The sequence below is a fragment of the Lepidochelys kempii genome, chromosome 1, assembly GCF_965140285.1.
Source record: "Lepidochelys kempii isolate rLepKem1 chromosome 1, rLepKem1.hap1, whole genome shotgun sequence".
In the NCBI taxonomy this organism is placed as follows: Eukaryota; Metazoa; Chordata; order Testudines; family Cheloniidae; genus Lepidochelys; species Lepidochelys kempii.
Genome location: NC_136380.1, coordinates 233,764,003 through 233,792,002, shown reverse-complemented (window position 1 = coordinate 233,792,002; position 28,000 = coordinate 233,764,003). Strand labels below are relative to the sequence as shown.

At 41.5% G+C, this 28,000-nt stretch overlaps 1 protein-coding gene across 4 annotated transcripts in view; it reads right to left on the bottom strand.

Moving 5' to 3' along the window:
- The window catches only part of ETNK1 (ethanolamine kinase 1), a 60,323-nt gene extending 32,601 nt beyond the window's left edge, over positions 1–27,722 (bottom strand). Inside the window, exons 1-3 of one of the 4 annotated variants that reach the window (XM_073318298.2) lie at positions 27,384–27,472; positions 26,116–26,235; positions 25,102–25,204 (exon numbers count right to left, since the gene is read on the bottom strand). Coding sequence is in view for 1 of the 4 variants with exons in the window: in XM_073318290.2 (XP_073174391.1) it covers positions 27,384–27,539 (156 nt within the window). In the remaining 3 variants the exon portion in view is untranslated. Of the gene's footprint in view, positions 1–25,101; positions 25,205–26,115; positions 26,236–27,383 lie in introns of all 4 variants that reach the window. The other 3 variants (XM_073318307.2, XM_073318315.2, XM_073318290.2) reach the window with 3 other exon arrangements.
- Positions 27,723–28,000: the final 278 nt, after the last annotated feature.

Genomic DNA, 28,000 nt, shown 5'->3' with positions numbered 1-28,000 from the left:
TGCAAGGGTCCTCTCAAACGTTGATACAGTATCTCCAGAACACTACAATAAAGTGTTAGTTGAAGACTTTACAGCTTTCAAAATGAACAGCTTTACTTAATTCTGAGCATCGTTTCAGAATAACTAAAGGCAGACCCACCCCTTGTATGCTATAGCAATATGCCTTAGAGGCTGGATTCTCGTACAATTTTTTAAGTGGAAAAAATTAGAGCAGTCAATTAATCGCAGTTAACTCATGCGATTAACTCAAAAAAATAAATTGTGATTAATCCACTGTTAAACAATAGAATACCAATTGAAATTTATTAAATATTTTTGATGTATTTCTACATTTTCATATAGATTGTATTCTGTGTTGTAACTGAAATCAAAGTGTACATTATTTTTATTATAAATATTTGCACAGTAAAAATGATAAACAAAAGAAATAGTATTTTTCAATTCACCTCATACAAGTACTGTATTGCAATCTCTTTGTCGTGAAAGTGCAACTTACAAATGTAGATTTTTTTTGGTCACATAACTTCACTCAAAAACAAAACCATGTAAACCTTCAGAGTCTACAAGTCCACTCAGTCCTACTTCTTGTTCAGCCAATCGCTAAGACAAACAAGTTTGTTTACATTTGCAGGAGATAATGCAGCCCACTTCTTGTTTACAATGTCACCTGAAAGTGAGAACAGGCGTTCTCATGGCACTGTTGTAGCCAGCGTCACAAGACATTTATGTGCCAGATGTGCGAAACATCCGTATGCCCCTTCACGCTTTGGCCACCATTCCAGAGGACATGCTTCCATGCTGATGATGCTTGTTAAAAAAATAATGCGTTAATTAAATTTGTGACTGAACTCCTTGGGGGTACGTTCCCTGCTCAGTTTTACCCGCATTCTGCATATATTTCATGTTATAGCAGTCTTGGATGATGACCCAGCACATGATGTTCATTTTAAGAACACTTTCACTGCAGTTCTGACCAAACGAAAAGGTATCAATGTGAGATTTCTAAAGATACCTACAGCACTCAACCCAAAGTTTAAGAATCTGAAGTGTCTTCTATAATCTGAGAGGGACGTGGTGCGGAGTATGTTTTCAAAAGTCGTAAAAGAGCAACACTTCAATGCAGAAACTACAGAACCTAAACCACGCAAAAAGAAAATCAACCTTCTGTTGGTGGCATCTGAATCAGATAATGAAAATGAACATGTGTCAGTCTGCACTGGTTTGGATTGTTATCAAGAAGAACCCATCATCAGCATGGATGCATGTCCACTTGAATGGTGCTTGAAGCATGAAGGGACATATGAATCTTTAGCACATCTGGCACATAAATGTCTTGTGACGCTGGCTACAACAGTGCCATGAGAACGCCTCTTCTCACTTTCAGGTGACATTGTAAACAAGAAGAGGGCTGCATTATCTCCTGCAAATGTAAACAAACTTGTTTGTCTTAGCGATTGGCTGAACAAGAAGTAGAACTGAGTGGACTTGTAGACTCTGAAGTTTTACATTGTTTTGTTTTTGAGTGCAGTTATGTGACCAAAAAAAAAAATCTACATTTGTAAGTTGTAATTTCACGACAAAGAGACTGCACTACAGTGCTTGTACGAGGTGAACTGAAAAATACTATTTCTTTTGTTTTTTTAACAGTGCAAATACTTGTAATAAAAATAAATATAACGCGAGCACTGTACATGTTGTATTCTGTGTTGTAACTGAAATCAATATTTGAAAATATAGAAAACATCCAAAATATTTTTAATCGCAGGATTAATTTTTTTAATCGCTTTACAGCCCTAGAAACAAAAATCAATAGGAAGGGCAAATCTAAATTTTCCAATTACAAAGGCCTTTGTGCAACCACAGATCTAGCAGAGTTGGGAATTCTGACCCAGATTTTTAAAGGTACTTAGAAGTTGCTCTGTTCAGCATTGCAATGCCCAACAGATGTAGGAGACAAAGTTTTATTTTCAAAAGTGACTTAGGCACCTAAGTCAGTCAGGCATTGCAATGCTCAGTGTTGCAACATCTAGATTCCTTTAAAGTCTGGACCTCTGTACCTTTTAAAAGATAAATTAAAAAAAGCAGAGAAACATATGTTGTCTCTAAAGTTAAGAGACTGTTGTGTTTTCCAGGTCAGGGACTATCTAAATTCAGAACACAACAAAAGGGTTATAAACGGACAAAAATGGAGGAAGGGGAGAGGAAGGAGAACAGTTACAATAATGAGATCACATGATTACTCTAATGTACATCTTGATGGTTAATTAAATTTGTCTTTTTTTAATTCCCTCTCTTATAAGTGATATTACATAAACCACTTCAGATTAGTTTGCTGTTTCACAACAAAAATTTTAAAAATGCAGCCTGTTTAGTTCCGTATACTGAAGATGAACTCCCACCCTACAATAAAAGGTATAATTAAGGGTGAGATACAATGTTTGCTGGAACAGGGAAAGAGGAGCCATAGCCTAGATTGTTCTCTTTTAACTCATTTTCTTATTACTACAGACATACTGTAACTACCAAATTACATGGCAGCACTTTCGAATAATGAGAGCAGTATCGCAGACAGTACTGGAAGATGCTCTAAAGATGTGGTTGTCTGTATAACAGCAGCCACAGTCATGTTTCAGTAGCATCTGTGGGGATGCTGTGACAGCAAGTTTATCACAAAGCTGCAGATCTATAGATGCACATGTATACAAGTGCTGTTGTACAAAAGTGAAATATGAGCGCTGAGGAAGGCTGAAGAATACTGGATTGATGTTTTTGACTCTCACCATCTTCATAAGCTGCTCCATGTTATGGGGCAGGACAAGATCAGAAATAAGGATACTGAAAGCCAAACCTAGCAATTGCGTCTATCAGTATTAGTTTGGTTTGACGGCTTTCTTAGTAAGGACATATTAGAATGGAAGATAAATACTTCAGAATTTGTTGACACCAAGGAATGGCACTACACTACTGGCAATAATGTGGGCACCAAAGGATGCGGTGGCACAGTAAGATTGCCAGTGATGGACAAACTGAAAATATCCAGACTGTCCACCTTAAGGACGTAGCCAGAGATTGACCCAGGTGGCACTTGATCTGCAAGGAGGCCACGTCCCTTTGGGATTTGCCATTTTCAACTTCTAAATAGTCTTTCTTCCTCCAATCCCTCTTCTTCTTCCTGCCCCTGGCAAATCCAATAGCATAAGTCAGAGTTGTAGTTAAGAGTCACAGGTAGGACTGATGATTTAGTGGCAGTCTCTTCAGGTAGAGCAGATATGCATTATTTTCATCTTGGGCTTCCAATCTCAACAGACAAGACTGAAAAAGGAAGTATTATCCAATTTTACAGATGACGAGTAGGTATAAAAATATCTAAAACATCTACTAAAGAAGAAGTGGAAAACCTTTTTGGCCTGAGGGCCACATCTGGGTGGGAAAATTGTATGCAGGGCCATGAATGTAGGTGTGGGGTAGGGGGTCAGGGTGTGGGAGGCAGTGTGGTGTGCAGGAAGGGGCTCAGGGCAAGGGGTTGGGGTGCAGGAGGTGGTGCAGGGTACAGAAGGGGGCTCAGGGCAGGGGGTTGGGATGCAGGAGGGATGTGGGGTGTGGCAGGGAGTTCAGGGCACTGGGTTGGTGTGCAGGAGGGGGCTCAGAGCAGGTGGCTGGGGTGCAGGAGGGGTGCGACAGGGGTCTCAGGGCAGGGAGTTTGGGTGCGGGGTGCAGGAGGGGTGCGGGCTCTGGCCCTGCGCCACATACCTGGAGTGTTTCCAGGGTAGCAGAGGCACGCAGCAGGGCTAAGGCAGGCTCCCTGCCTGCCCTGGCCCTGCGCCGTGCCGGGAAGCGGCCCACACCATGTCCCCGCAGTCCGTGCACTGCCCTCACCTGTGGGTACCTCCCCCGAAGCGCCCAATGGCCGCAGTTCCCCATTCCAGGCCATTGGGCGCTGTGGGGGGGGCAGTGCCTGCACGCGAGGGCAGTGCACGGAGCCCTCTGTCCCCTCGCAAGGGCCGCAGTGCCAGCCGCTTCCAGGAGCGGCGTGGGGCTGGGAATCCCACAGGCCAGATCCAAAGCCCTGACAGGCCAGATGCAGCCCGCAGGCTGCAGTCTGCCCACCCCTGTACTAAAGGCTATACCAGGGAGCTCTGAATACTACCCAGATCTCCAAATCCCAGTCTAATACTTTGCCACAAAACCATTATTCCACTCCATCAATTGGCTTGCTTCCACCACATTTAATATTCAAAACTTTTTTTTAAATCCAGTGTGACATAAGGCTGGGGGATTCTAAAGACACTCCTGTTAAGAAAGAGAACACAATTCCTCTGGAAGGACACGTAGAACAACAGGCAGCCAACATGCCTTCCTTCACAATGGACTTTCTCAAAGATCTTCAACTTAAAAAAAGAACAAAAACCAAACCCCACAAACCCCTGAATGTAATTTAACAACTGTTTTTTGAAGAGCTGCAGAATATTCCTAATTTTCAATAAGAAAGCAAAAACAGAGGACCATTCTTTAAAAAAAAAGAAAAAAGAAAAAAAAAAGAGACTAATCCTGCGAATTTCTGACTGACTAGTAAAATATCCCTAGTAAAGAAACGGAGCAAATATTAAAAAGAAAATCTTAATCTTTAAAGCATAATAGAACCTTGAGAATAAGCATGAATTTAGAGAGAATACTTCTTCCGACAAGTTGTTTCCCCCCAAAACAAATCAGAAATAAAAGAGGAAAGTTATAGATGTGATATTTGGCTTCAAGCAAGGCAATAGTGTGTTGTGACCACATCTGAAATACAGGATTCAATTCTGAACACTTCATTATTATGAGGCTAGACAAATTAAAAGGAGTTCTGAAAGGCTTACTGAAGCTGAAGTAGGAAGATACAAATTCATATATAGTGAGGCTAAGTAATGTCCAAGTCTGGACACAACAAACTACAATTATTTGAAGGGTATAAACACAGAAGAGGAGGAATTACTTAAGGTGGTTTAAATAATACTCCAGGGGAACTTCTGTGACTATGCGCTCACAGAAAACGGCCCCCCTCTGCAGAATCCCTGTACTTCCTTGCAGAAAATGGCAGGGAAGCCGCACTGGGAGAAGAGGGGGGAAGAAACGTGGGACAGGGATGAGCATGGGTGCAGTTTTTTGGGGGGATCGCTCCCCCCCAAACAGAGGTGAGGCACGTGCAGAGCGGCCTAGCTGAAGGAGGCTGCGTCAGGACTCCGCTGACTCTGCAGCTGAACACCACCTCCTGGTTCCTCGTGCCAGTTGTACTTCCCTTCTGTGTGCCAGGAGCCTTCCTGTTTTCTGTGCAACAGTGAATGCCTGTGGTGGGACTGGGTAAGGGGGGGTGGGGGAAATGCGAGAGTGAGGGGAAGAAGGAGGCGTGGAATAGGGCAGGGGGAGGCGAATGTGGAAATGGGGGGAAGGGGATGGGAAAGAAAAGAGGATAGGCGAATTGTGGGAGGGGAAGCGGGAGCCTGGCATCCGGCATCCCCTTAGTAGCAGCTGGGGCCCCCCTTTTAAGCAGGCCCATCGAACCCTCACCCTGAGAAGCCCTACCCGCCTACACCTGGACTTCTCTGCTGAGTCCCCCAACCCACTGATCCCCAACCAGCTCCACCTGGACCCCCACCTCATCAAGCTGCACTCCTCCAGCACCCAGACCCCCCCGGCCAAGCCCCATCTCTCCACACCCAACCCCCCTCCGTCCCAATCACCTTCACCTGGATCCCCTGCAGAGTCCCATTGCTCTGTGCATTCAGATCCAGATCTAGAACCCCCACAACGTGCCCCTGTGCATCCCGATCTCCTACTAAGCTACCTGCACCCAGATTGCCACACACAGAAACCTCTCACCCCAAACCTGGATCTTTCCACACTAAGCCCCTTCATACTTGGATCCTGCTGGGCTGAGCCTGTCAACCCACACCTGGTGAAGAGGGGCGGGGTCCTGGGGTATTTCTGGCTAAGGTCCAGCCCTTGCACTGTGTCAGGGTCGGGTGCAGCCTCACTACCAAGTCCCTGTGCTGGGGGAGGTGCAGGCTTCAGGGTGATCTCCCACATCAATGCAGCCAGTGGCCTGTGCTCCCCACTGCCATGCTGGAGCCATATTTATGAATTGACAAATAAAATCTGAAGAATTTTAAAATATTCTGCGCATAATTTTTAATTTTTTGGCGTAAATTAAGAACAGGATGGAAACAAGAGTGACATTTGGGCTGAATATCAGGGAAACTGTGGCAGTGAGATATGCTAGATCATTGACAAGATTCTCACCTAGATGGCATGTGTGACAGTGCCCCCCATAAGACTTTATGGAAATATACTTATGTATAACTAGAATGTGTTTTATGCTACATTGCCATGTAACAAATATCTCTGTAAAGGTTATGATCTACTGAATCTATTAATCCTATTTGTATGCATGTATCATTTTTGTATTCAAAGTTATGAATACTGGCTGCATACATGTTTGATTCTGAATAGCTTTTAGTGAAGCAGTTGGTCAGCTTCCTGAGAAAAGACTATCTATCCTCAAACATGCTCAAATAAATTGCAAAAAGAAAAGGAGTACTTGTGGCACCTTAGAGACTAACCAATTTATTTGAGCATGAGCTTTCGTGAGCTACAGCTCACTTCATCGGATGCATGCCGTGGAAACTGCAGCAGACTTTATATATACACAGAGAATATGAAACAATACCTCCTCCAACCCCACTGTCCTGCTGGTAATAGCTTATCTAAAGTGATCATCAGGTGGGCCATTTCCAGCACAAATCCAGGTTCTCTCACCCTCCACCCCCCCACACAAATTCACTCTCCTGCTGGTGCTAGCCCATCCAAAGTGACAACTCTTTACACAATGTGCATGATAATAAAGTTGGGCCATTTCCTGCACAAATCCAGGTTCTCTCACCCCCTCACCCCCCTCCCAAAAACCACACACACAAACTCACTATCCTGCTGGTAATAGCTCATCCAAAGTGACCATTCTCCCTACAATGTGCATAATTAAGGTGGGCCATTTCCAGCACAAATCCAGGTTCTCTCACATCCCCCCCACCCCCATACACACACAAACTCACTCTCCTGCTGGTAATAGCTCATCCAAACTGACCACCCTCCAAGTTTAAATCCAAGTTAAACCAGAACATCTGGGGGGGGGGGTACTCCTTTTCTTTATCCTCAGTAAGTGCCCAATCAAGAAGCCCTTAAGCCAACAATGAACTTGGAGAGGTCAATCCACATCTGGGCTTTCCCAGGAATGTGGCTTGGCTGGTAAGGAACTCAGTCGTGCATGGACATGTGACTTGGCCAGGTAACTCCAAAACTCCATTTTGTAGATGGACTTTGCATAGGAGAGAAGAGGGGGTGTCTCCACCCACAAGAGAAAGTCTATTTAAACCCCTGGGAGAGCCCTCAATTGTGTCTTCAATTGGGTAAAGAGGGAGCCTCTCCACCCACAAGGATACCTGAAAAAAGGACATTGGAGCTGTGCTCCGGCTCTGCTCCAGCTCCAGGCAAAAACCTGCAGCTCCACTGCTCTGGAGCTGCTCCGCAGGCTCTGCTCCAAAGCCCTGCCTGAAAGAAACTGGAACAAAGGACAATAACTACAGGGGGTCTGAGTGATTGTTGGACCCAGACTAGAAGATTAGTCTATAAAAAGATGCTTATGGGGTGAGGATTTTATCTGTATTCAGTTTTATTACCGTACTAGACACAGACTTGCATGTTTTATTTTATTTTGCTTGGTAATTCACTTTGTTCTGTCTGGTTTCAGCGTAGCAGCCGTATTAGTCTGTATCCGCAAAAAGAAAAGGAGTACTTGTGGCACCTTAGAGAGTAACAAATTTATTTGAGCATAAGCTTTCGTGAGCTACAGCTCACTTCATCCGATCCGATTCATCAGGCTCACTTTAGCCTCTCAGGTGCCACAAGTACTCTTTTTCTTTTTGTTCTGTCTGTTACTACTTGGAACCACTTAAATCCTACTTTCTGTATTTAATAAAATCGCTTATAAAGCGTATACAGGGTAAAACGGATTTAGACCCCATTGGGAGTGGGGCATCTGAGTGCTAAAGGCAGGACACTTCCTAAGCTGCTTTCAATTAAGCCTGCAGCTGTTAGGGGATGTGGTTCAGACCCAGGTCTGGATTTGCAGCAGGCTAGCGGGTCTGGCTCAAACCAGGCAGGGCACTGAAGTCCTAAGCTGACAGGGCAGGAAAGCAGGAGCAGAAGTATTCTCGGCACATCAGGTGGCAACCCCCCAGGGGGTTTCTGTGATCCAACCCATCACAGCATGAGATGTTTACAACCAGACTGGAAAACCACCGAACACTGAAAGTCTACTGTAATCCTGCACTGGCAGGGTAATGGACATCAGAGAAAGAATAGACAGAGAAACACTGTTCTGGTGCACTGAGATGGATAAGACCCTACTGAAGCCTCTCTCTCCCCGTACCAGAAAGTGTGTGGAAGAAAAAGAGATCAGGGTTGATAAAAAATAAAATAAATGAAAAAAAATTTCTTTTAAAAAATAAACCTGTTTAAAATTATATCTGAATTTAAATACAAACTATGGTAAGGCCTAAACTTATTATAATCTCTTAAAACATATATATAAAAAATAAATATGCTGAATCCACAAGCCTCTATCCAAAACTTTGTGTGTTCTATATAAAGAAAGAATCAGAAGGAAAACATTTAACTTTTGAGGTCAAGCTATATTAATATGGCACAACTGGTCATATATCACATTAAGGGCTTGTTTTGTTTAATAAAATTAAGTTGTATATGCTGTTGCTAATTATCCAGTAAATGAGCAATAGATAATTCACAATTTTCTAACATACTAAAAGGTATAATTAATAATAATCTGAAAATATTAATCTATACAATTGTTTAAATATATATAGATAATAAGGTTGTACCTCCCCATGTAACAAAAAGATGTACAAATCCAGTGTAAAGGCTCTATTTAGTTGTAAATCAACATATTTTAATGGTTTTATCAACCAATGAGAATGCACCTTTCTTTACATCCTAACTGAAGTATAAATGGAAAAGTTGATGAAAACTGATTATTTAAATCAATGCACCGTAAAAGGAACCCCATTATATTTTTGCACAGAACACAGCTAGATCATCCTCCAAATCAGGGGTGGTCAAACTGAGCTTGAGAAGGAGCCAGAATTTACCAATGTACATTGCCAAAGAGCCACAGTAATATGTCAGCAGCCCCCTTCAGGTTCCCCAGTGCCTCCCACCTGCCGCAAACTGCTGTTTCGCATGCGCAGGAGGCTCTGTGGGGGAGGAGTGAGGGCATGGCAGGCTCGGGGAAGGGGAAGGGGCAGGTGCCTTGGCGGAAGGGATGGAGCGGGGGCAGGGCCTGGGGCAGAGCAGGGAGTTGAGCAGTGAGCGCCCCCCGGCACATTGGAAAGTTGGAATCTCTATCTCCAGCCCCGGAGTCCGCGCCTATGCAAGGAGCCTCATATTAACCTCTGAAGAGCCGCATGTGGCTCCGGAGCCATAGGTTGGCCACCCTTTCTCCAAATCACTGGAACTTCTGCTACCTCTACATTTTATAAAAAGTGATCTTTAAATGCTTTTCTCATTTCACACAGTATGCATTAAGTACACGGGTCAAGCTCATGAGGACATCAGAAGAGATAACAAAACACTGTAGTAGTCAGATATCAACTGTGACACACAACAGCATACATTCTGTTTATGTTACCGGTAAAAGCAAATTAAGGATAAATTAGAATGAAAACATGGCAGCAGATTTTAAGTATGCATTAGCAGAAACACTACTAAGTCTATTGATTTATTCCAAAAATTACATTACATAATGCTATTTTAACTATATTAAAAAAGGCATGTTTAGTCACATGAATGTCCTAAAGGTTCCACAATACATGAGGAAACAGTCTGTGTTAACATTAAGACAGACAGACCAACCACAAAGGTGGCTGAAGAGCTGCAGTGTCTTCATATTGCTCTCCTTAATCTTCTGAACTGCTATATAGTTTTCTCATGGATTATTTCATACCTACTGTGTATTCCCGCCCCGCAGTGCAAGTCTCATTAATGTTAATGGAAACTATGTTCATCAAGGAAATTAGATCTTACGACCTGATAATTTAGATATTCCACTCAAGGTCCTTATTAGCATCTATTTGTAACATGCTGCTGTAAGTAATTATTTGCAACCAGGAATCTTTTAGATTTAAAAAGCATTCCTCAAGAGCTCATTTGACAGTTTTAGAGGTCATTTTCTTGTCCATCTGAATAATACTTTCTATTTTGTATCATAAAATGAAAGTCAAAATTTAAAGGCTGCAAAACTAGTACACACAAAAATTAAGTGCATGTAGACAAAATGCATTTTATATACAAGTTTCTTTCTGTAATCATGGTGTCCCTAATATAGTATAAGGAAAACTGTCATTTGTAAGCAAACGAGACATTTTAAAAATGAGGTGCAATGAGGAAAAAGAATTCCATGGCAAAGAAAAGCATGATATGGGCATCAAAAATGAAGAGACCAGACTCTGACTAAGGAGAGACATGTAAGGAACAGAGGCCTACATAGCAATGCAGAGTGATCAAGACAACACATGGCCTAGTGTGGGATGAGGTTGAAAGACTTCACAGAACGTCCTGAATACCAGGAAGGAAGTTCCAGAAGTATATTCTGAAATAGGAAAGCTGATGTAGATGACAAAGTTGATGAAATGCAGTTCTGATGCCTGTAGCAGATAGTTTGGCAGGAAGATTCTGGATCCCTGAAAGTATTTTAATCAATATGAGAAATAATTAAAAATTTCAGCTGAAGGCCAAGCCAAGATAAATTTTGACTGTTTTTGGAAATAGTAACAAGCAGGCTCAAGATACCACACAAGAAATGTGGTGGGAAAAAGCGTTCGAAGTAGAGCTGCTGATTTAATTGCAGTTAACTCATGTGATTAACTCAAAAAAAGTAATCGTGATTAATTGCACTTTGGATTTTTTTCCCTACATTTTCAAATATATTCATTTCAATTACAACACAGAATACAAAGTGTACAGTGCTCACTTTATATTATTATTTTTATTACAAATATTTGCATTGTAAAAATGATAAAAAACAGTATTTTTCAATTCACCTCATACAAGTACTGTAGCACAATCTCTTTATCATGAAAGTGCAACCTACAAATGTAGATTTTTTTTGTTACATAACTGGTCAATTAATTCAATCTATGTCCTACTTGTTCTAGAACTGGTCCCTCCAGATCACGACTGCAGCATATGGGCAGAGTAATGCAGGGAAGCTCGCATTACTGCTGTCCATGCTAAACATATTTTTAGAAAATTTAAATCTCCAGACTTTTGTTGACAGAGCAGCTTTCAGAAGGAATTAATTCACAATACGTTTTTTAAATATAGTACTGTGTTTCAGTCCACACCTATTCCCGTGGTCCATCAACGATTACATTCACAACTCAGCTGCTAGCAGAACATAATCAATTGCAAATGCTGCTGTTGACTAAACATGAAGGGGTCAGACAGATGGATGAGCAGGTTCTTTTGTTTATGCCAGAAGCAATCTTACTACATAATCATGATATCTGTAAATAAGATGGTGTCTGATTTTGATTCTTAAGAATCTTCTCCTAAATAAGAGAGAAAGGATGGTCCAGGTTACGGTGCGACTCTGGTGACCTGGCTCATTTCCCTGCTTCTGGGTGAGTCAGTTTCTCTAAGCCTCAGCTCCCTATCTGTAAAATGGGGATAACTTCCCTAATTCAGAAAGGTGGTTTGTGAATAAATATACAAAAGATTTGAGGCTCTTAGATATTATGGTAATGGGGACCAAACAAGGAGTTAAATCAGATGAAAATGATGACTTTAAATTTGGATCATCCCCCTCCAGAGGATATTATACACAACAGTTATAAGCAACCCAAAAAATTATGTTTTAGAAGTGTCACCTCAGCCTTACCTGTAGCATTAATATAGCACTAAACTTAATGAACCAAGCAGAACCAAAAAAAAAAAAAAAAAAGTGTCAAGTTCAAATATTTCTACAAGCTGACAGGTCATAACTGATATCAAATCTGCCAGGCACTTACACTACACTCCAAGGTGCTAAATGTGGAAACCCTATTACTGAACTATTAAAGTTGAGATTTTACAAGCACAAAATCAAGGAATTTCAGTACAAGCCATAGAAACAAACTCTACTCCACTGACCGCAGTATTTTATTTAACTGAAAACAATCTTAACTTTCAATATACAGTGAAGTCTGTTTTTAGCGGTCACTGAAAGGACTAGTTTTTGCATGCTTCTGGGTTGTAAACCCCAAAACACAGAAAATGAATTTAGAAGCACTAGGGAGATCCCCAGTGGAAAAATTGTCAGCCCTTCTGGGCCATATTCTGATGCCAACTTTAGAGGACTGTAGGTGACATAGGAGGAAATAATTGGCTGGCTGCAGACTCCAAAAGATGAAAATATGTGTGAACAAATGTCCAGGCCTATACACGATTGCACAAGATTACATAAAATTAATGGCAAACAACATAGCGCCTACACCCTGCTCCCAATGATAACATTCATATTGACTTCAGGAGGGAGCAGAATCATGCGCTCAGCATACTAAAAGTATACAGTGTATCATTTTCATTCAATTGATTTTTAGCTTATATTTCCAATATTGCATATTTCAAAGCAACATAAATAAATTAAAATTTGAGACATTTAGAGGAATCCTAATTTCTTCTTGATTATACAGAAAATTGAACCAGTTCCTATTAATCCCTGCATCCTTTATCTATATTGCACATTCTGTGGTGCATGAAGAAAAACTCTTAGATTAAGGTTCTTCTCTAGCTTTTGTTTTCATGTTTCTATTCAGACACTAATTTGACTTTAACTCCCTTCTTATTATTTTACTCTTGGGTAAATCCAGATCACATAACCCTTCTAGACCTACTCTTCAAGTTGACTATGGGTAAAGTTGGGATTTATGAGCTTAAACCACTTAGGGTTAGAACCACAAAGGTGCTTAGGTGCAATGCTAAGCATCGTAACGCCTAATTTTCAGATGCCTTGCCACCCAGTGGAATTTTCAGCCCTGGGGTAGGTGCTCAGGTTCCCTATACAATGCATGGGGAGAGTATGGTGCCTAAGAACGGGATTCATGGAAGCCGGCATGCTGAATGAGGACCCACGTAAGCTAGTGACTAGGAAATTCTGAGAAGGGTGGGGCCTACGCCCCACCCCTGAAAAAGCCATAAAGCACCTAATTCCAGGCTGGAGTAAGGCACTTATCTCTGCTCGGGTGCCTATCTCAGAAAAAGAACAGACCTCCACCCGAGTATAGCCACTAACCTAATGGTCAAGACACTCACTCGGAATGCAGGAGACCTGTTTTCAAATCCCCACTATGCCAGATTTGGAGCGAGAATATAAACTTGAGTCTCCTACAACCTGGGTGACTACCTAACAACCAGGATATAGAGTCACACATGCTCCCTCTCTTTGGTCCAATGAATAGCGGAAGAAGAAGAGCCAGAGAGACGAACATCAGAATACCCAATAACCTGGAGGTTAGAGCACTCATCTGGGATATGGGAGACACAAACTCAAGTCCATGCTCCAAACCAAAGCAGAGTGGGAATCTGAAAACAGGTCTCCCACATCCCAAGTAAGTGCCCTAACCACTGGGATGATGAGTATGCTGAGACGAGACCCCTCCTTCCCAGCCGCACCCACACAGAAAATTCTAATCTCGTCACCCCTAGCTGTCCTTTGTGTGAAGGCCCCACAAGTGAGATATGCAGAGGAATGCTTTGTTTGACGATCTTGCCCATCTTAGACCTGAGCTAGGATGCTAAGCAGTTCGGCAGTGTCAAGACTTAAATGGTTTTGTGCATGCCCACCAATGGAAGCTTTGTCACCTGGAGAATTTAGGCACCTCCAGGGTAAGGCAGCAGTTGAGCATGGGTTTGTGGACCTCACTGGCATCTAAATGTTGGACTTAGAGGCCTAAAGTGGCAGTTAGGTACTTAAGTCTATTTTTGGATCCAACCCTTAGGCCATTTTGAAAATATTCCCCTCTATCTTTAACTTTTAACATTTAAACAATTTTTAGGTTTAACAGCTGCACTGCTGAGCAATTGAACAGAAACATTGGGATTATGGGTAGAGATTGACTGAAGTACCACTTCCTCCTCTCCCCCTCACATCCAATGTAATTCATTAAGAATAAAGCACCAAACAACAAATGGTATGCTTAATTTGTAAATCAATATTGTCTTCAGTTAAAATTTAACCTTTTTAATCAGGGGAACCATATTAATGATACTAACCATACATTATATTAACTATTATTCTGTATTGAGATAAAACATAACAGTTTTACATACAAAGTCTATAACCATGTTTTCACATTCTTTCCATTTTCGGAACATCAATTGGAAACATTTTTACTATTCTGAAATTATTACAAGATCCTCCCGTACTGAAGTATAGCAAAATGAAGAAGGCAGAATTCCAGCATTCAAGTGTACAAGCTTTAACATATGGGTCAAAAATCATTCAAGTTGTACACAGAACAGAAGGTATGTTTGAGACCATGTGTAGTGGATATATTGACTGACTTGTCCCAAAGTCCTCCTGTTAGTATTTTTGCTTTCAATTTTTTAAATTTTTTTATTAAAGATCTCTCTCCAGTTACTATATGAAAAGACTTGTACAAACAGAAAAGAAAATGACTACACAAAGTTATCAAAACCACAATTTAAACAAGCATTTCTCATTCATACATAATAGTACGTAGAACATTTCCGATAATGTATTTTCCACTGAATGCATCCGATGAAGTGAGTTGTAGCTCACGAAAGCTTATGCTCAAATAAATTTGTTAGTCTCTAAGGTGCCACAAGTCCTCCTTTTCTTTTTTCAGATAAAAGTGTAATTTTAAAGTTAGTGCCCTATTGATTTTGAAATACCTACTTCATGTCCTTCACTCCCTCTGGCAAAACCACCACTCATCCTCCAGAAAGGGTAAAGAGAGAAGCAGCTAGGAGAGGGTAAATGGAGTAGTCCATTTAAGTGTAAGTATGGGATCCTGTCAAACAACCTCCAATGTTCAACGTTAGTTATCTGAAAACAGTTCTTGCAGCACTCCCAAATTCTAGGCCTACTAAATTTCCTGCACTAACATGTCACTGCAACTACCACCACTCATTTGGGTCAGGACCTTTGATAATGCAGCAATCAATACTTTGTCTACAATGGAAAGTTGCACCAGTGTAATTCTCTTTTTTTCTGGCAGAAACTGATACGAGTTCATATACAAATTGTCTTGTATATAGGTTTATCCCACTGCTTAAACTGAAATACTTAACCCTCTTCCAAACTGACTTACATCTGCATGTTTTTGTGGGTTTTTTTTAAAGCACAGACCTGCAAACCACCACTATTGCCTTGTGACAACGTGCAGTGAGTGAACAGGTGAGCCTACACTCAGATCACTTGGACACCAATTAGTTCTCCCACAAATAAGATGACTGAAGTAATTAGATAATCAGGATGGCAGGCTGGGTGAAATAAAGAGTCAATTAGCCCATCAGCCCAGAAGGATAGAGACACAAGAAGGAAATGCAAGGGGAGAGAGGAACAGGGCTAGCTAAGCCCAGTCTCAGAGAATTCAGGGAAGAGAGACTTCTGCTCCTCTCTGGTACTGAAAAGATGACTAAATGCACAAAAAGATATGAGAAACAGTCTGATGTATGGAGACTGTTTGTAGTGGTGTTGGTGGAGGGAACTCAATTAAATGGCACTGTGAATGTACAACAAGTGGAGTCTGTGAAGTTTCTGCATTGCAAGAAGCCAGGAGTGGAGGTGCACCCTGTTACATTCCTCTATTGAATTTAGACAGTTTTCTGCTTGTAGCAAAAACTAGCTCAGTTGTCTAAGGTTTCTATAAGGTGGATTTGCCAAAATAGGGTGGAGGGGGGATTTATTTAATTAAAAAAAAAAAAAAGCTATCATAGACATCAACAGTGACTGAACCAGGATTAGGAACCATATCTAGTGTGTTCCTAGGGCATGTTATTTGTTCTTTTCCCCAATCTCACCCCACAAGAATTGCTCAGTCTTTGTCTAGAAGGACCACACTCCTAAGGATGAAAGGGTAGTTATTTCAATCTTTGTCCCTCTTCAGGCTGCCAAACAAAGGTCCAATAACAACTGGAAGTTTTTGCCATGTGGATGCTTACATAATAGAAATTTGATTAAGACCACCAATTTACTTCATATTAGAATATAACATTTGACCAGTATCACCCAAAACCACACTTCAAAAGGCTCTTCAGGCCTTTTTGCTGTCAGAACAGTGAATGTATGGCTGGAACCTAATCAACAGGGAAAATTTCTTCAATTTTAAGACTGGTTTCAGAGTAGCAGCCATGTTAGTCTGTATTCGCAAAAAGAAAAGGAGTACTTGTGGCACCTGAGAGACTAACCAATTTATTTGAGCATAAGCTTTCGTGAGCTATAGCTCACTTCATCGGATGCATGAAGCTCTCCACTTCATGCATCCGATGAAGTGAGCTGTAGCTCACGAAAGCTTAATTTTAAGACTGTTTTCTTTTAATTTGTTTAAAAGTTAGTTTAGCCCTTTATAACATTTATTTTTATTTCTGTGGTAGGAATGGGCTAGAGTCCTTTGATGCAGACTATACCACCTTGCTCAAAGCCCAAACCTAAAACGTTCAAACCCAACAATGAAATGAAAGAACTCTGATCCTTTTAAACAACCTTCTTCTTTTAGAAGAATCAGTTTCCTAAACCAGATTAGTGAAAAATCATTTTTAGCTACTCTTCATGCTCCTCAATTCCATGTGGTTATTTCCTTTTCTTTCCTTTATCCCTGGCAACAGTTCTCGCCAGGGAGTGGGATCTGGGACTTGCCCTGCTTCATGTGTGCCATGGCTCTGTGCGGCTCCCAGAAGCAGAGGCATGTTCCCCCCCCGGGTAGGGGCTGGAGACGGGACATGCTGCTGCTTCTGGGAACTGCTTGAGGTAAGCGCTGCCAGGAGCCTGCATCCAACCCCCTCCCGTGCCAGAACCCCCTGCCTCAGCCCTGATCCCCCTCCTGCCCTCTGAACCCGTTGGTCCAGCCCAGAGCATCCCCAACCCCTCATCCCCAGCCCCACCCCACACCTAACCCTGAACTCGTTTCTGGCCCCACTCCACAGCCTGTACCCCCAGCCGGAGCCCTCACCCGCACCCCCACCCCCAATTTCATGAGTATTCATGGCCAGCCATACAATTTCCATACCAAGATCTGGCCCTTGAGCAAAAAAGTTTGCCCACCCCTATTCTAGATCCTCTCCTTATATAAGGCATAGATTAACATTAAAGCACAGCTCAAAAAAAAAAAAAAAAAAAAAACTAAAAATATGAAGGTGTCAATGTTTCTAGAACTTATTTTTCCTGATACAGTAATGTAAAAAAAAACAAAAAACTTGTGAATTTAAGCTACAGTGCAACAAACCATGTTTTGTAATTTTTATAATACTAAGCCATGTGTGAGTGAACCATCAGTGCACAGGGCCAAAGTCCTTGTAAAATATAATACACCCAAGGTACACAGTAATGGTCTAGGAATGTACATCCTGATATGGCTGTTTACTTCACTGAGACTACAGGGCATGTGTACAGTTGCTGCTCCATCTGGTCATATTATGCAGTTTTTTTAATTAAGGTATTCAAGCATTGTCAGCTGATCAGAACGTATATGCCAACTCAGCCTGAAAGAGATCATTTGTTGCATAAACAAGATGCTACCATGGGTGTGTCATTTAGAGCACACCTTCTGTCACCAGTGCTTCATGAAAAAACATTCTATTTAGAGATGATTGACATGTTTTCTATTTTCTTCTCCATTTTTCTTCAGTCATCTTTATCAAAAGTATTTGAAGGCAGCCATCACTGTGATATTTAAGTTCCTGAAGCAAGTCACAGTCCTTCTGTAAGCAATATCAAATTCCTCCACAGCAACTAACTGTGCTGCCAAGAAGAGGATTCTGACTAGGGATTCTAGAAATAAGTCTGCCGTGGAAAAAACATGGCATTTGTGTTTTTACAGAAAATCTTTGGTTTTTATTTTTTGTGAAAAAATAAAAACATTAGGGCTGCCAATAATCTCAGTTAATGCATGCGAGCAACGCAAAACAAATTAACTAGATTAAAAAATAGTCACAATTAATTGCACTATTAAACAGAATAATTTAAATTTATATAAATATTTTGATGTTTTTCTAAGTTTTCATATATATTGATTTCAATTACAACACAGAATACGTGTACAGTGCTCACTTTATATTATTTTTATTACAAACATTTGCACTGTAAAAAAGATAAAAGGAATAATATTTTTTAAAATCACCCCTAAAGACCATGTCACTGAGTTTGGTGCGGTCAAATTTCATGTTGATGGTAATATGCTGTTCTGTAGACTATGTTTGAAGGCAGACAACTGTAGAACACATGGAAAGCACTAAACTGAATGAAAACTAACGAAAACAAGGAGGCTACAACAGCATGGCCATCGACAACAACAAAAAACAATGTACTGGGTCTGGATCATTCTATTAATTTTATTATAATGATTGATGGCACTGGCAGACTTTGAACTTGCTTAAAATTGTAAATATATCAATAAAACATTGTGTTCAACTGATATCAGTATATATATTGTGACTAAGGAAACCGAAACTCAGCGTTTCATTTTAAGTGTGGAAAAACATGGATTTTTATGCTTTATAAGACAAATTGGTGTGTGGGTGTGTGTGTGTGTGTTAAATCACAAAAAAATAGGATCCCTGATTATGACTTCAGGTGATGGACACACTGATGAACACTTAGCCTACAATAATTTGTTCTCATAAAAATGTTCTTAATAGTAATAAAATGGGAAATATGATGCATTAGTAGAAATGTTGCTATTTAGAGTTTAGATTTCCCAGGAGACATCAGCAGATCTTCAAATGCACTGCAAGGGACAAGACCAAAAATATTACCAACAATCAAGACAAAACATACTTAATATCATATTGCAAGCTGTTTAAAACGTTTTAGTATTTCATTGATACACACTCATGAAAAATTAAAATTAAAAAGCCTTTAATTTTTTTTTACTCTATATACGGGCTGCCAAACAATTAAAAAAATTAATCGTGATTAATCACACTGTTAAACAATCACAGAATTCCATTTATTTAAATATTTTTAGATGTTTTCTACATTTTCAGATATATTGATTTCAATTACAACAGAATACAAAGTGTACAGTGCTCACTTTATTTTTTAATTAATTACAAGTATTTGCACTGTAAAAAACAAAATAGTATTTTTCAATTCACCTAATACAAGTACTGTAGTGCAATCTCTTTATTATGAAAGTTGAACTTACAAATGCAGAATTATGTACAAAAAACTGCACTCAAAAACAAAACAAGGTAAAACTTCAGTGCCGACAAGTCCATTAAGTCCTACTTCTTGTTCAGCCAATTGCTAAGACAAACAAGTTTGTTTACCTTTGCAGGAGATAATGCAGCCCGCTTCTTGTTTAGAACATCACCTGAAAGTGAGAACAGGCGTTCTCATGGCACGGTTGGAGCTGGTATCGCAAGATATTTATGTGCCAGATGCTATTTATTCATATGTCCCTTCATGCTTCAACCACCATTCTAGAGGACATGCATCCATGTGATGATGGGTTCTGCTCAATAACAATCAAAAGCAGTGCGGAACGACATGTTCATTTTCATTATCTGAGTAAGATGCCACCAGCGGAAGGTTGATTTTCTTTTTGGTGGTTTGGGTTCTGTAGTTTCCACATTGGAGTGTTGCTCTTTCAAGACTTCTGAAAGCATGCTCCACACCTCATCCCTCAGATTTTGGAAGGCATTTCAGATTGTTAAATCTTGGCTTGAGTGCTGTAGCTATCTTTAGAAATCTCACATTGATATATTCTTTCTGTTTTGTCAAAACTTCAGCGAAAGTGTTCTTAAAATGAACATGTGCTGGGTCATCATCCGAGACTGCTAGAACATGGAATATATGGCAGAAATGGGTAAAACAAAGCAGGGGATATACAATTCTCCCCCAAGGTGTTCAGTCACAAATTTAATTAGCACATTTTTTTTAACAGGCGTCATCAGCATGGAAGCATGTCCTCTGGAATGGTGACCGAAGCATGAATGGGCATAAGAATGTTTAGCATATCTGGCACGTAAATACCTTACAATGCCAGCTACAAACGCACAATATAAATGCGTGTTGTCACTTTCTGGCGACACTGTAAATAAGAAGAGGGCAGCATTATCTCCTGTAAATGTAAACAAACTTATCTGTCTTTGTGACTGGCTGAACAAGCAGTAGGACTCAGTGGACTTGTAGGCGCTGAAGTTTTACATTAATTTGTTTTTTGGAATGCAGTTATGTAACAAAACAAAAATCTACGGTTGTAAATTGCACTTTCACAACAAATATTGCACTACAGTACTTGTATGAGGTGAATTGAAAAATACTATTTCTTTTGTTCATCATTTTTACAGTGCAAATATTTGTAATAAAAATATACACTTCGATTTCAATTACAACACAGAATAAAATATATATGAAAATGTAGAAAAACATCAAAAATATTTAATAAATTTCAATTGGTATTCTATTGTTTAACAGTGTGATTAAAAAAATCCCAATTTTTGAGTTAATTGTGAGTTAACTGATTAATCAACAGCCCTAATATACACACACACACACTATGCTGTCCCCATTCTACGTTTTAAACTTCAGAATAAGCCTCTTTAATAGAAGAAAGTTCAAAATAGTTTAGCCACAAGCAAAACACTTAAAATCTGAAGCCAGACAATAACCATAACATGCACCAGGAAAGCTCCAGAACAGAAAAGGAACACAGATGAAGACAATCAAGGAAAGGAAGTAGTGGCCCAAATCAAGAAAGACAATCAAGCCCATGGGCGAGGGAAGAGAACAAGGAGGAATAGGAGTCCAGGTGGTATGGGGTATAAAATAGAAATTAAAAAGTTATTTCAACAACAAAATAGGAATCTTACTAGCACAGTCCTGGCTTAGGTGGTTGTACTTGGTACCTTCAATACAAGAATTATATTCTTGTGCATACTGTCAAGCTTAAAAAAGCAAGATACTGATGAATACAAGTAATCAAACATAGGGTAGGGGGGGAAAGGGTAGCTCTACGAAGTAAGTGGCAGATCCCTAAAATCTGGAAGAGATCTAAGACAGGTGCTTTCAAGAAGATCTAGAGGAAAGTGCTGATGACTTCATGATACAAGTGCTTAGGGCCTTAGATAAGTGTATCAGGTATCATGTAAATCTAAACAAAAAAAATGTGTAAATAAATCCATCATTTTGGTTTACATTAATTAATGCTTGCTGTTAGAGGATACAGAAGATAAGAGGCTTTCATTGACATCCTCTCCACCCTATGCTGGAGACATGGGGGACACTGCACTGAAAAAGAGAAATGGTGGACAGATACAGGGGGAGCTACCCTCTGCCCCAGAATGTTAAACTGAGTGGTGGTAACAAAGGTAAAATAATCAATTAAATCATCTAAGGCATCCCTGTTATGAAACAATCCAATACTTATGGCACAGGTCTTTGACAAGGTGCATTATGGGGATTTTGAGTTGGCATTTGTCAGAAGAGCAAGTGGAATTTCCATATTGGAATAGACCCATGATCCATCCTGAGCTAAGGAGGTCGATCAGTCTCCTGTACCTATTCTATCCTTGGTCTCTTGTCAAGATTGGTAACAAGGATTCCACTTGTGGTGGGACACCTGGAAAGCAGATGAGATTACCATCATTACATAGGCCACCAAAACCAGTGACAAAGGTTTTCTCATTACTAATAAGGGAGTGACCAAACAGCTGAAGACGTTCAAGAACTTAAAGGAAAGTGGCAAGATTCACTCACTCACACATGACCACAATGCACAAAGTCTAGGAGGTGAAAAGTTAATACCAGACAAGTGAAACTTCAAAGTTTCCTTATGAAGTCATTATCAAATTATCAGCTTTTAGAAAACAGTCTATAGTTTCATTCTTAATACTGATTGCAGCCAACTTCTGAATGAAACAAGGAAGACCAAAATCTGCTGTTAGACCAGTAGAACAGAAGAGAATTTGGCTCAAGCAGCATACATTTTAATGACATTGCTTTGGATTATTGTAACCAAGGCCAATGAAGGAAGACGAACAGCATTCTTAAGCATTTGGAGGTAAAAACAGAAACAGTTCTATACTGCTCCTAGCTTTTTCCCTGGTGCCACTCTTCTTGTCAGATTTAAACAACAACTACACGAAGAAAAATCTTTAGGTAGAAGAGGATTTTGTCTTTCCACACAACTGCTGGCAGAAAGAGGCAGTTTGATCATTTACTTTGGAATTCTTCCCTGTGTGTGGATAGGGACACGAAATAATCATTCTGTATTGCTTATTTCTTATTTCGGAACCAATTCTGTATTATGCAATACTGATCACTAGGCTTTCTGATAAAATTAAGCAATCATTCTGAAGCATTACAGTAAAAGCATACAAATGGTTAAGCAGTGGTTTTCAAATTGGGGGTCATGAGGTTATTACAGGGGGGAAGGGTGATTTGTGTGCTGTCAGCCTCCACACCAAACCCCACTTCACCTCCAGCATTTATAACAGTGTTAAATATTTTTTTGAAGTGTTTTTAATTTATAAGGGGGGATTGCACTCAGAGGCTAGCTGTGTGAAAGGGGTCACTAGTACAAAAGTTTGAGAACTACTGGGTTAAAGAATTTTCCTCCTTTGCCCAAATGTTAAGCTAACAATTCTATTTAGAAAAAATAATTTTAAATGGACACACTTAAATATACTATTTAAAAATACAACTTATTACAAATCTTAAATGATGGAATGTTTAAGCAGCAGACTATTCTAAAACGCAAGGCAACTGGAAGACACACTAAGTAACTTGGAATGGTTTTGCCCACTTCACATTATGTTCTTGCAAGTAAAATTTAGTAAATTTACTAAGTTAAACTTTGGACTTTTTAACCTTCCAACACACTATGCTGACTGTATGAATATAAAGAGCAAAGGTGGCTAGATGTAGAGTTCAATTATGAGGAAACTCACACTACTGACTAGTTCGGTCCACACCTCAGCAAGTTCCTAGGCTCCTCTGTCACAGCCCTACTACATTTCAGACTAGTCAAATCTCTATTCCACTGAATATATATCTCCAGCTTTTATTTCTTTGCTAGATGTGGGTCCTTCTCTCTCTTGTGTCCCAGGAAAGCTACTGCAGACTTTTCTCTCAAAATCTGTTTTGCTCTAGCACCCCACTGCACTGATCTTTGAAGCGGAAGTTTGTATGCGCATTCTCGCTTCTACTGTTACTTGTGTGCAACATTTTAAAAATATACTAGACAGCAAAAGAAAATGGTGACTGAAGGAATCTCAGTATGAATAAAGTTCTTCAGTTGCTCAAAGGCACTGAAGAACAAAATGACAAAATCTGCATACCTATTTTTAAGACCAAGACTTTTCTACTTGGTTGAAAAATAATTTCCATTAGTTTCCTAGAGCAATTTTTCTAGTTGTCTAAATATATATTTATTATTTTAGTTATAGTATGTCCATGCTCAAAAGAACCAAGCATCAGTCTTCAGGGGGTTTCATTTTGTGAACTCACATCTTGGAACAGAGCCAGAATTATGACTGTGATGTTCCACTGCTATAAACAGCACTAAAATGTTACCAAGAAAAAGGGTCAGCCCTTAAGCAATAAGGTTTCAGTTTCATATACTTGTTCTCCTGTGCAAGAAAACAAATACATGAAACTGAAATGTGGAAAAGCAACTGGACTTGATGGTGTGTCTAATTATTATTACTTTGGCACAGGAATATAGAAGTGGCTGCTTGTCTTCTTTAATTCTTGCATGGAGACAATGCAGATACCCAGGCTGTGGAGCAGACAAGTGGCTGCACTACTTAAATCACATAAAAACCTTAACTCTGCAAAGAGCTACCACCCGACATCCATATATTGCTCAACCTACAAGCCATATGAGAGAATTATAATGGGTAGAATAGCACCAATAGTGGAAAGGTAGCTGACTGATGCCCAAGCTGGCTTTTCCCTAGGATATTCATGCTATGGCAAAGTTGCAAACCTAGCTCAAAAAGAAAAGGAGTACTTGTGGCACCTTAGAGACTAACCAATTTATAAATTTATATATTTCTTTTTGTGAATACAGACTGACACGGCTGTTACTCTGAAACCTGTCAAACCTAGCTCAATACATCTAAAATGGTTTAGATTCTTGTTTATCTGTCAGCTGCTGATGAAACTGTGAACCATGGTGCATAACTACTGAAATTGGCAAGAACTCTGAGAAACAGCAAGATGGTCCAGGTCATCTCCTCCCTGCTTGAGGATGGACTTTTTTGGTTGAGGTGGGTGGTCAAAAAAGTCAACAGCCTGCTCACCGGAATGGATTGCCCCATGGTTCTATCAGCCTTGCTGTTTAATGTTTACACAGAATTCTCTCAACATGCGAAGATTCATTTATGCAGATCTCTGTATCATCAAGCAATCAGAAAGATTTGAGGACACTGAGCGCATTCTAATTGGCTCTCTGAGCGTACTTGGAAAATATTATCACACATGGTTCCTGAATGCCAATCTTAGCAAGCCCCAAGTGTGCACCTTTCACATGAAAAACCCTCAGGCCATGCAAAAACTTCAGATATCATGGGATGGAACAATCCTTGAGCACTATGAGTATCTGGTGTACCTTGGGGTCACATCAGACTGAATGCTGACACTCAAAGAGCATCAAGAAGCTAAAGGAGAAAGTGAGTTGTGTACTGCAAAAAACTAGCTAATAAAAAAAAGAGGAGCTGACCCCCAAAAAGTCTGAGCAACCAGTCTCACCCTGTGTTACTCAACTGCAGAGTACTGTGCCCCAGTATGCTCATGCTCCAGCCATACATACAAAATTGATACTGAACTCAATGGATCCTGTAGGATCATCACAGGGACTTTGAAACTGACTCCCACACAGTTGCTATGCTGCCTCGAGGGGACTGCAGCACCATCAGTGAGGTGGGATGCCTTCAGTAAAAAGGAGAGACAAAAACAAGTGCATGATCTAAGACATCCACTGTATGGACACATTCTACCACCCAAGAGGCTGAAATCCAGAAAGATCTTTGCCTCTGAAAACCTCTTACCCCAAAATACCACTGTGGAAAGTTACAGCGTAACAAACTGAAGGGGAATATTGATTATCTTGGAGAACTTGGTTCCTTTAGAACTCCCCCACCTTCCCCCAGGCACTGACATTGTACGAACATACTGGTGTACTCTAAACTGAGAGAGAGCTGGGGTGGCAAAGACTGGTCACAATATGACCAACTGGAAGCTGAGGAATGGCCCCAAATGTGAACGTGGACAGCCTTGGCAAACACTTGAACATTGCCTGACGCACTGCCCCGTCAACATCCTGTACTCCTGAAGATAAGTGTTTGAAATAAGTGATACCATCATGTCTTGGCTGAAGTTTTGGAGCAACAAGCTACGATGACGATCGTTGGCAAGAACAAAAATATCCTCAACAGAATATTTTTCTTAAAATTCAACCCAAAAATAACGAAAGCAAAATAAGGAACTGTAACAATTTTCTCTTCCATTCTTAAAAACCTGAGAGTTGTTTCTTGCACAACTGACCAAAACATGTTGCACTGCACAAGGATTTAATGAAACGGAAAGGGTTTTTTAAATCTTTTAAAATTGCCCATGCGGATCTCCACTCCTGGAATAAGCATGCCATGTTGTTGTGAGTGCATTTATCCCAGGAAGCAATAACCTAGAAGAACCACTGTAACTATTAACTAACTGTTCTTTAAGCAAAAACTAACTTTGATATTGCCTGCACCTCCACTATAGTTATTTTCAACAAGTATATCTGTTATACATTGATCTTAAATTTACCATTGATACTATCTGATATAATGCATGTTTACCAAATTTATTCCCTTCTTGAGTAATTTACAATTATTTCAGTTGAATTAAGATCCATTGCTACAGAGCAGTCAGCTTTTACTGAGATTTATTCTTGCATCTGGTTTTCTTGGAGAGTGTCACTAAAATGGAGACAATTTCCACACATTAACAACATTTGGAAACTACGATTTGAAAATGTGTATTATAAATGCTGTAATATATTCAGGCTGCAATTAGCAACCACAGAGGCAGAGAGAGTTAAAACAAATTTCCAGTAAACTCCTGAGGCTAGATTAAGTATATTCTAGAAGCGTGAGCTTCAGTAAGATTAGCTGGCCGCAGACAAATGATTTGTCATACCTACGAGCAAAGGCCATCTAACTAACAACAGGCAAAAAATGAATTTTTTGAATCCAGAATTAGGAAAGAGGCTAGTAGGCTCAATTAGTAACCGAGTTTTAATTACATCAAATAGGGACCATACCCATCCACTTATCAAAAGGGTGAGATAACCAGTATTGAGGCAACACACAGAAACCTTTCAGTATCAGTCCAACCTGCAGTTTATTCTGAAGTGTACTGAAACTGAAAGCCTGTGAAGGGAGACGGAGTTGGCAAATGGTGGCGTTCGCTACATCCTGCCTGCGGCTCAGCGACGGAGGAGGGGGTCTTGGGCCCTGGCTGATAAGCAGCCAGGCCGCAGATAAGCGGCCTCCTCCTTGCCCACGCTGCGGGGCCCCGCGGAGCCGGCACTCGCTCACCCACGCCCCCACGATACGAGGCTTTGCACAGAACAAGCGTTGCAGGCCGGGGCCTTTCCCCGCAGGGCCCCTCCTTTATTAAAGCCCCGCACGCACCAGGGACCGAGCCACGCACACCGGATGGGCCTTTTAAACGCGACGCCTGGAAGACGGTCTAAGGGGGAGAAAGCAGGAAAAAAAAAAAAACCCCTCTGCCAGGAAATGGTCCTATGGGGGCGGCGATCGGGGGGGCTGGGGAGGATCGGAGCTGGTCGGGCGGACTGTTTGTGGGGGGAGGAGCTGGGGGCTAATTTAAGGGGAGGATCGGGGGGGGCTGGGGCTGATTCTGAGGGGGAGAAGCTGGGGGCTAATGGGGAGGGAGAAGCTGGGGCGCCAGGAACGGGTGGGGAGGGGCCGGGAAGGGGTCAGCGCTGCACCCACACGGCCGGGCTCCCTGGCAAACGGGACTCAGCCCCAGGCCCGGTGGGGGGGATTCCCCGCGCCCCCCAATGGCCGCCCAGCCTGGGACCGGGCCCCCCGGCCGCTACCTGCAGCGTCACATCCTCGGGGCTCCAGTGGGGCCGCAGGCGACGCAGCAGCTGCAGGGCTCCGTCGCGGCAGCCGGGCCCATCCACGTCGCTCAGGGCGATGTCCAGCTTGGGCACCTCGGGGGAGCCGGGCGGCACGTGGATGTAGTTGGCCATGGCGGGCGGGCGGGCGGCGCTGGGTCCGGCGGCGGCGGCGTCTCGTGACTCTCTGGGCGGCGAAACCTGCCCCTGGGGCGGCTGCTGCTGCTGCTGGTGGGGGAAATTTCCACTTTGGTCCCGCTACAGCGGCTGCGGCTCCACCTCCCCCAGCTCCGTCTACGGCGCGGGGCAGCCTGGGAAAGTGGTGGGCGGGGTCGGCTCCCTGGGCTGCAGCGGCCCCCTCCTGCCCCGCCCGGGCCGCACGCAGCGCTCCCCGCCTGACACTGCCGCCCAGAGCCATCGCCCGGCTGCTGCTGCTGCGTCCGGCGGCTCCCCCATCTCCCTGGCTGCCTCTTCCCTCCCCCACTCCCTCCCCCCATCTCCCTGGCTGCCTCTTCCCTTCCCCACTCCCTCCCCCTCCCCCCATCTCCCTGGCTGCCTCTTCCCTTCCCCACTCCCTCCCCCTCCCCGCATCTCCC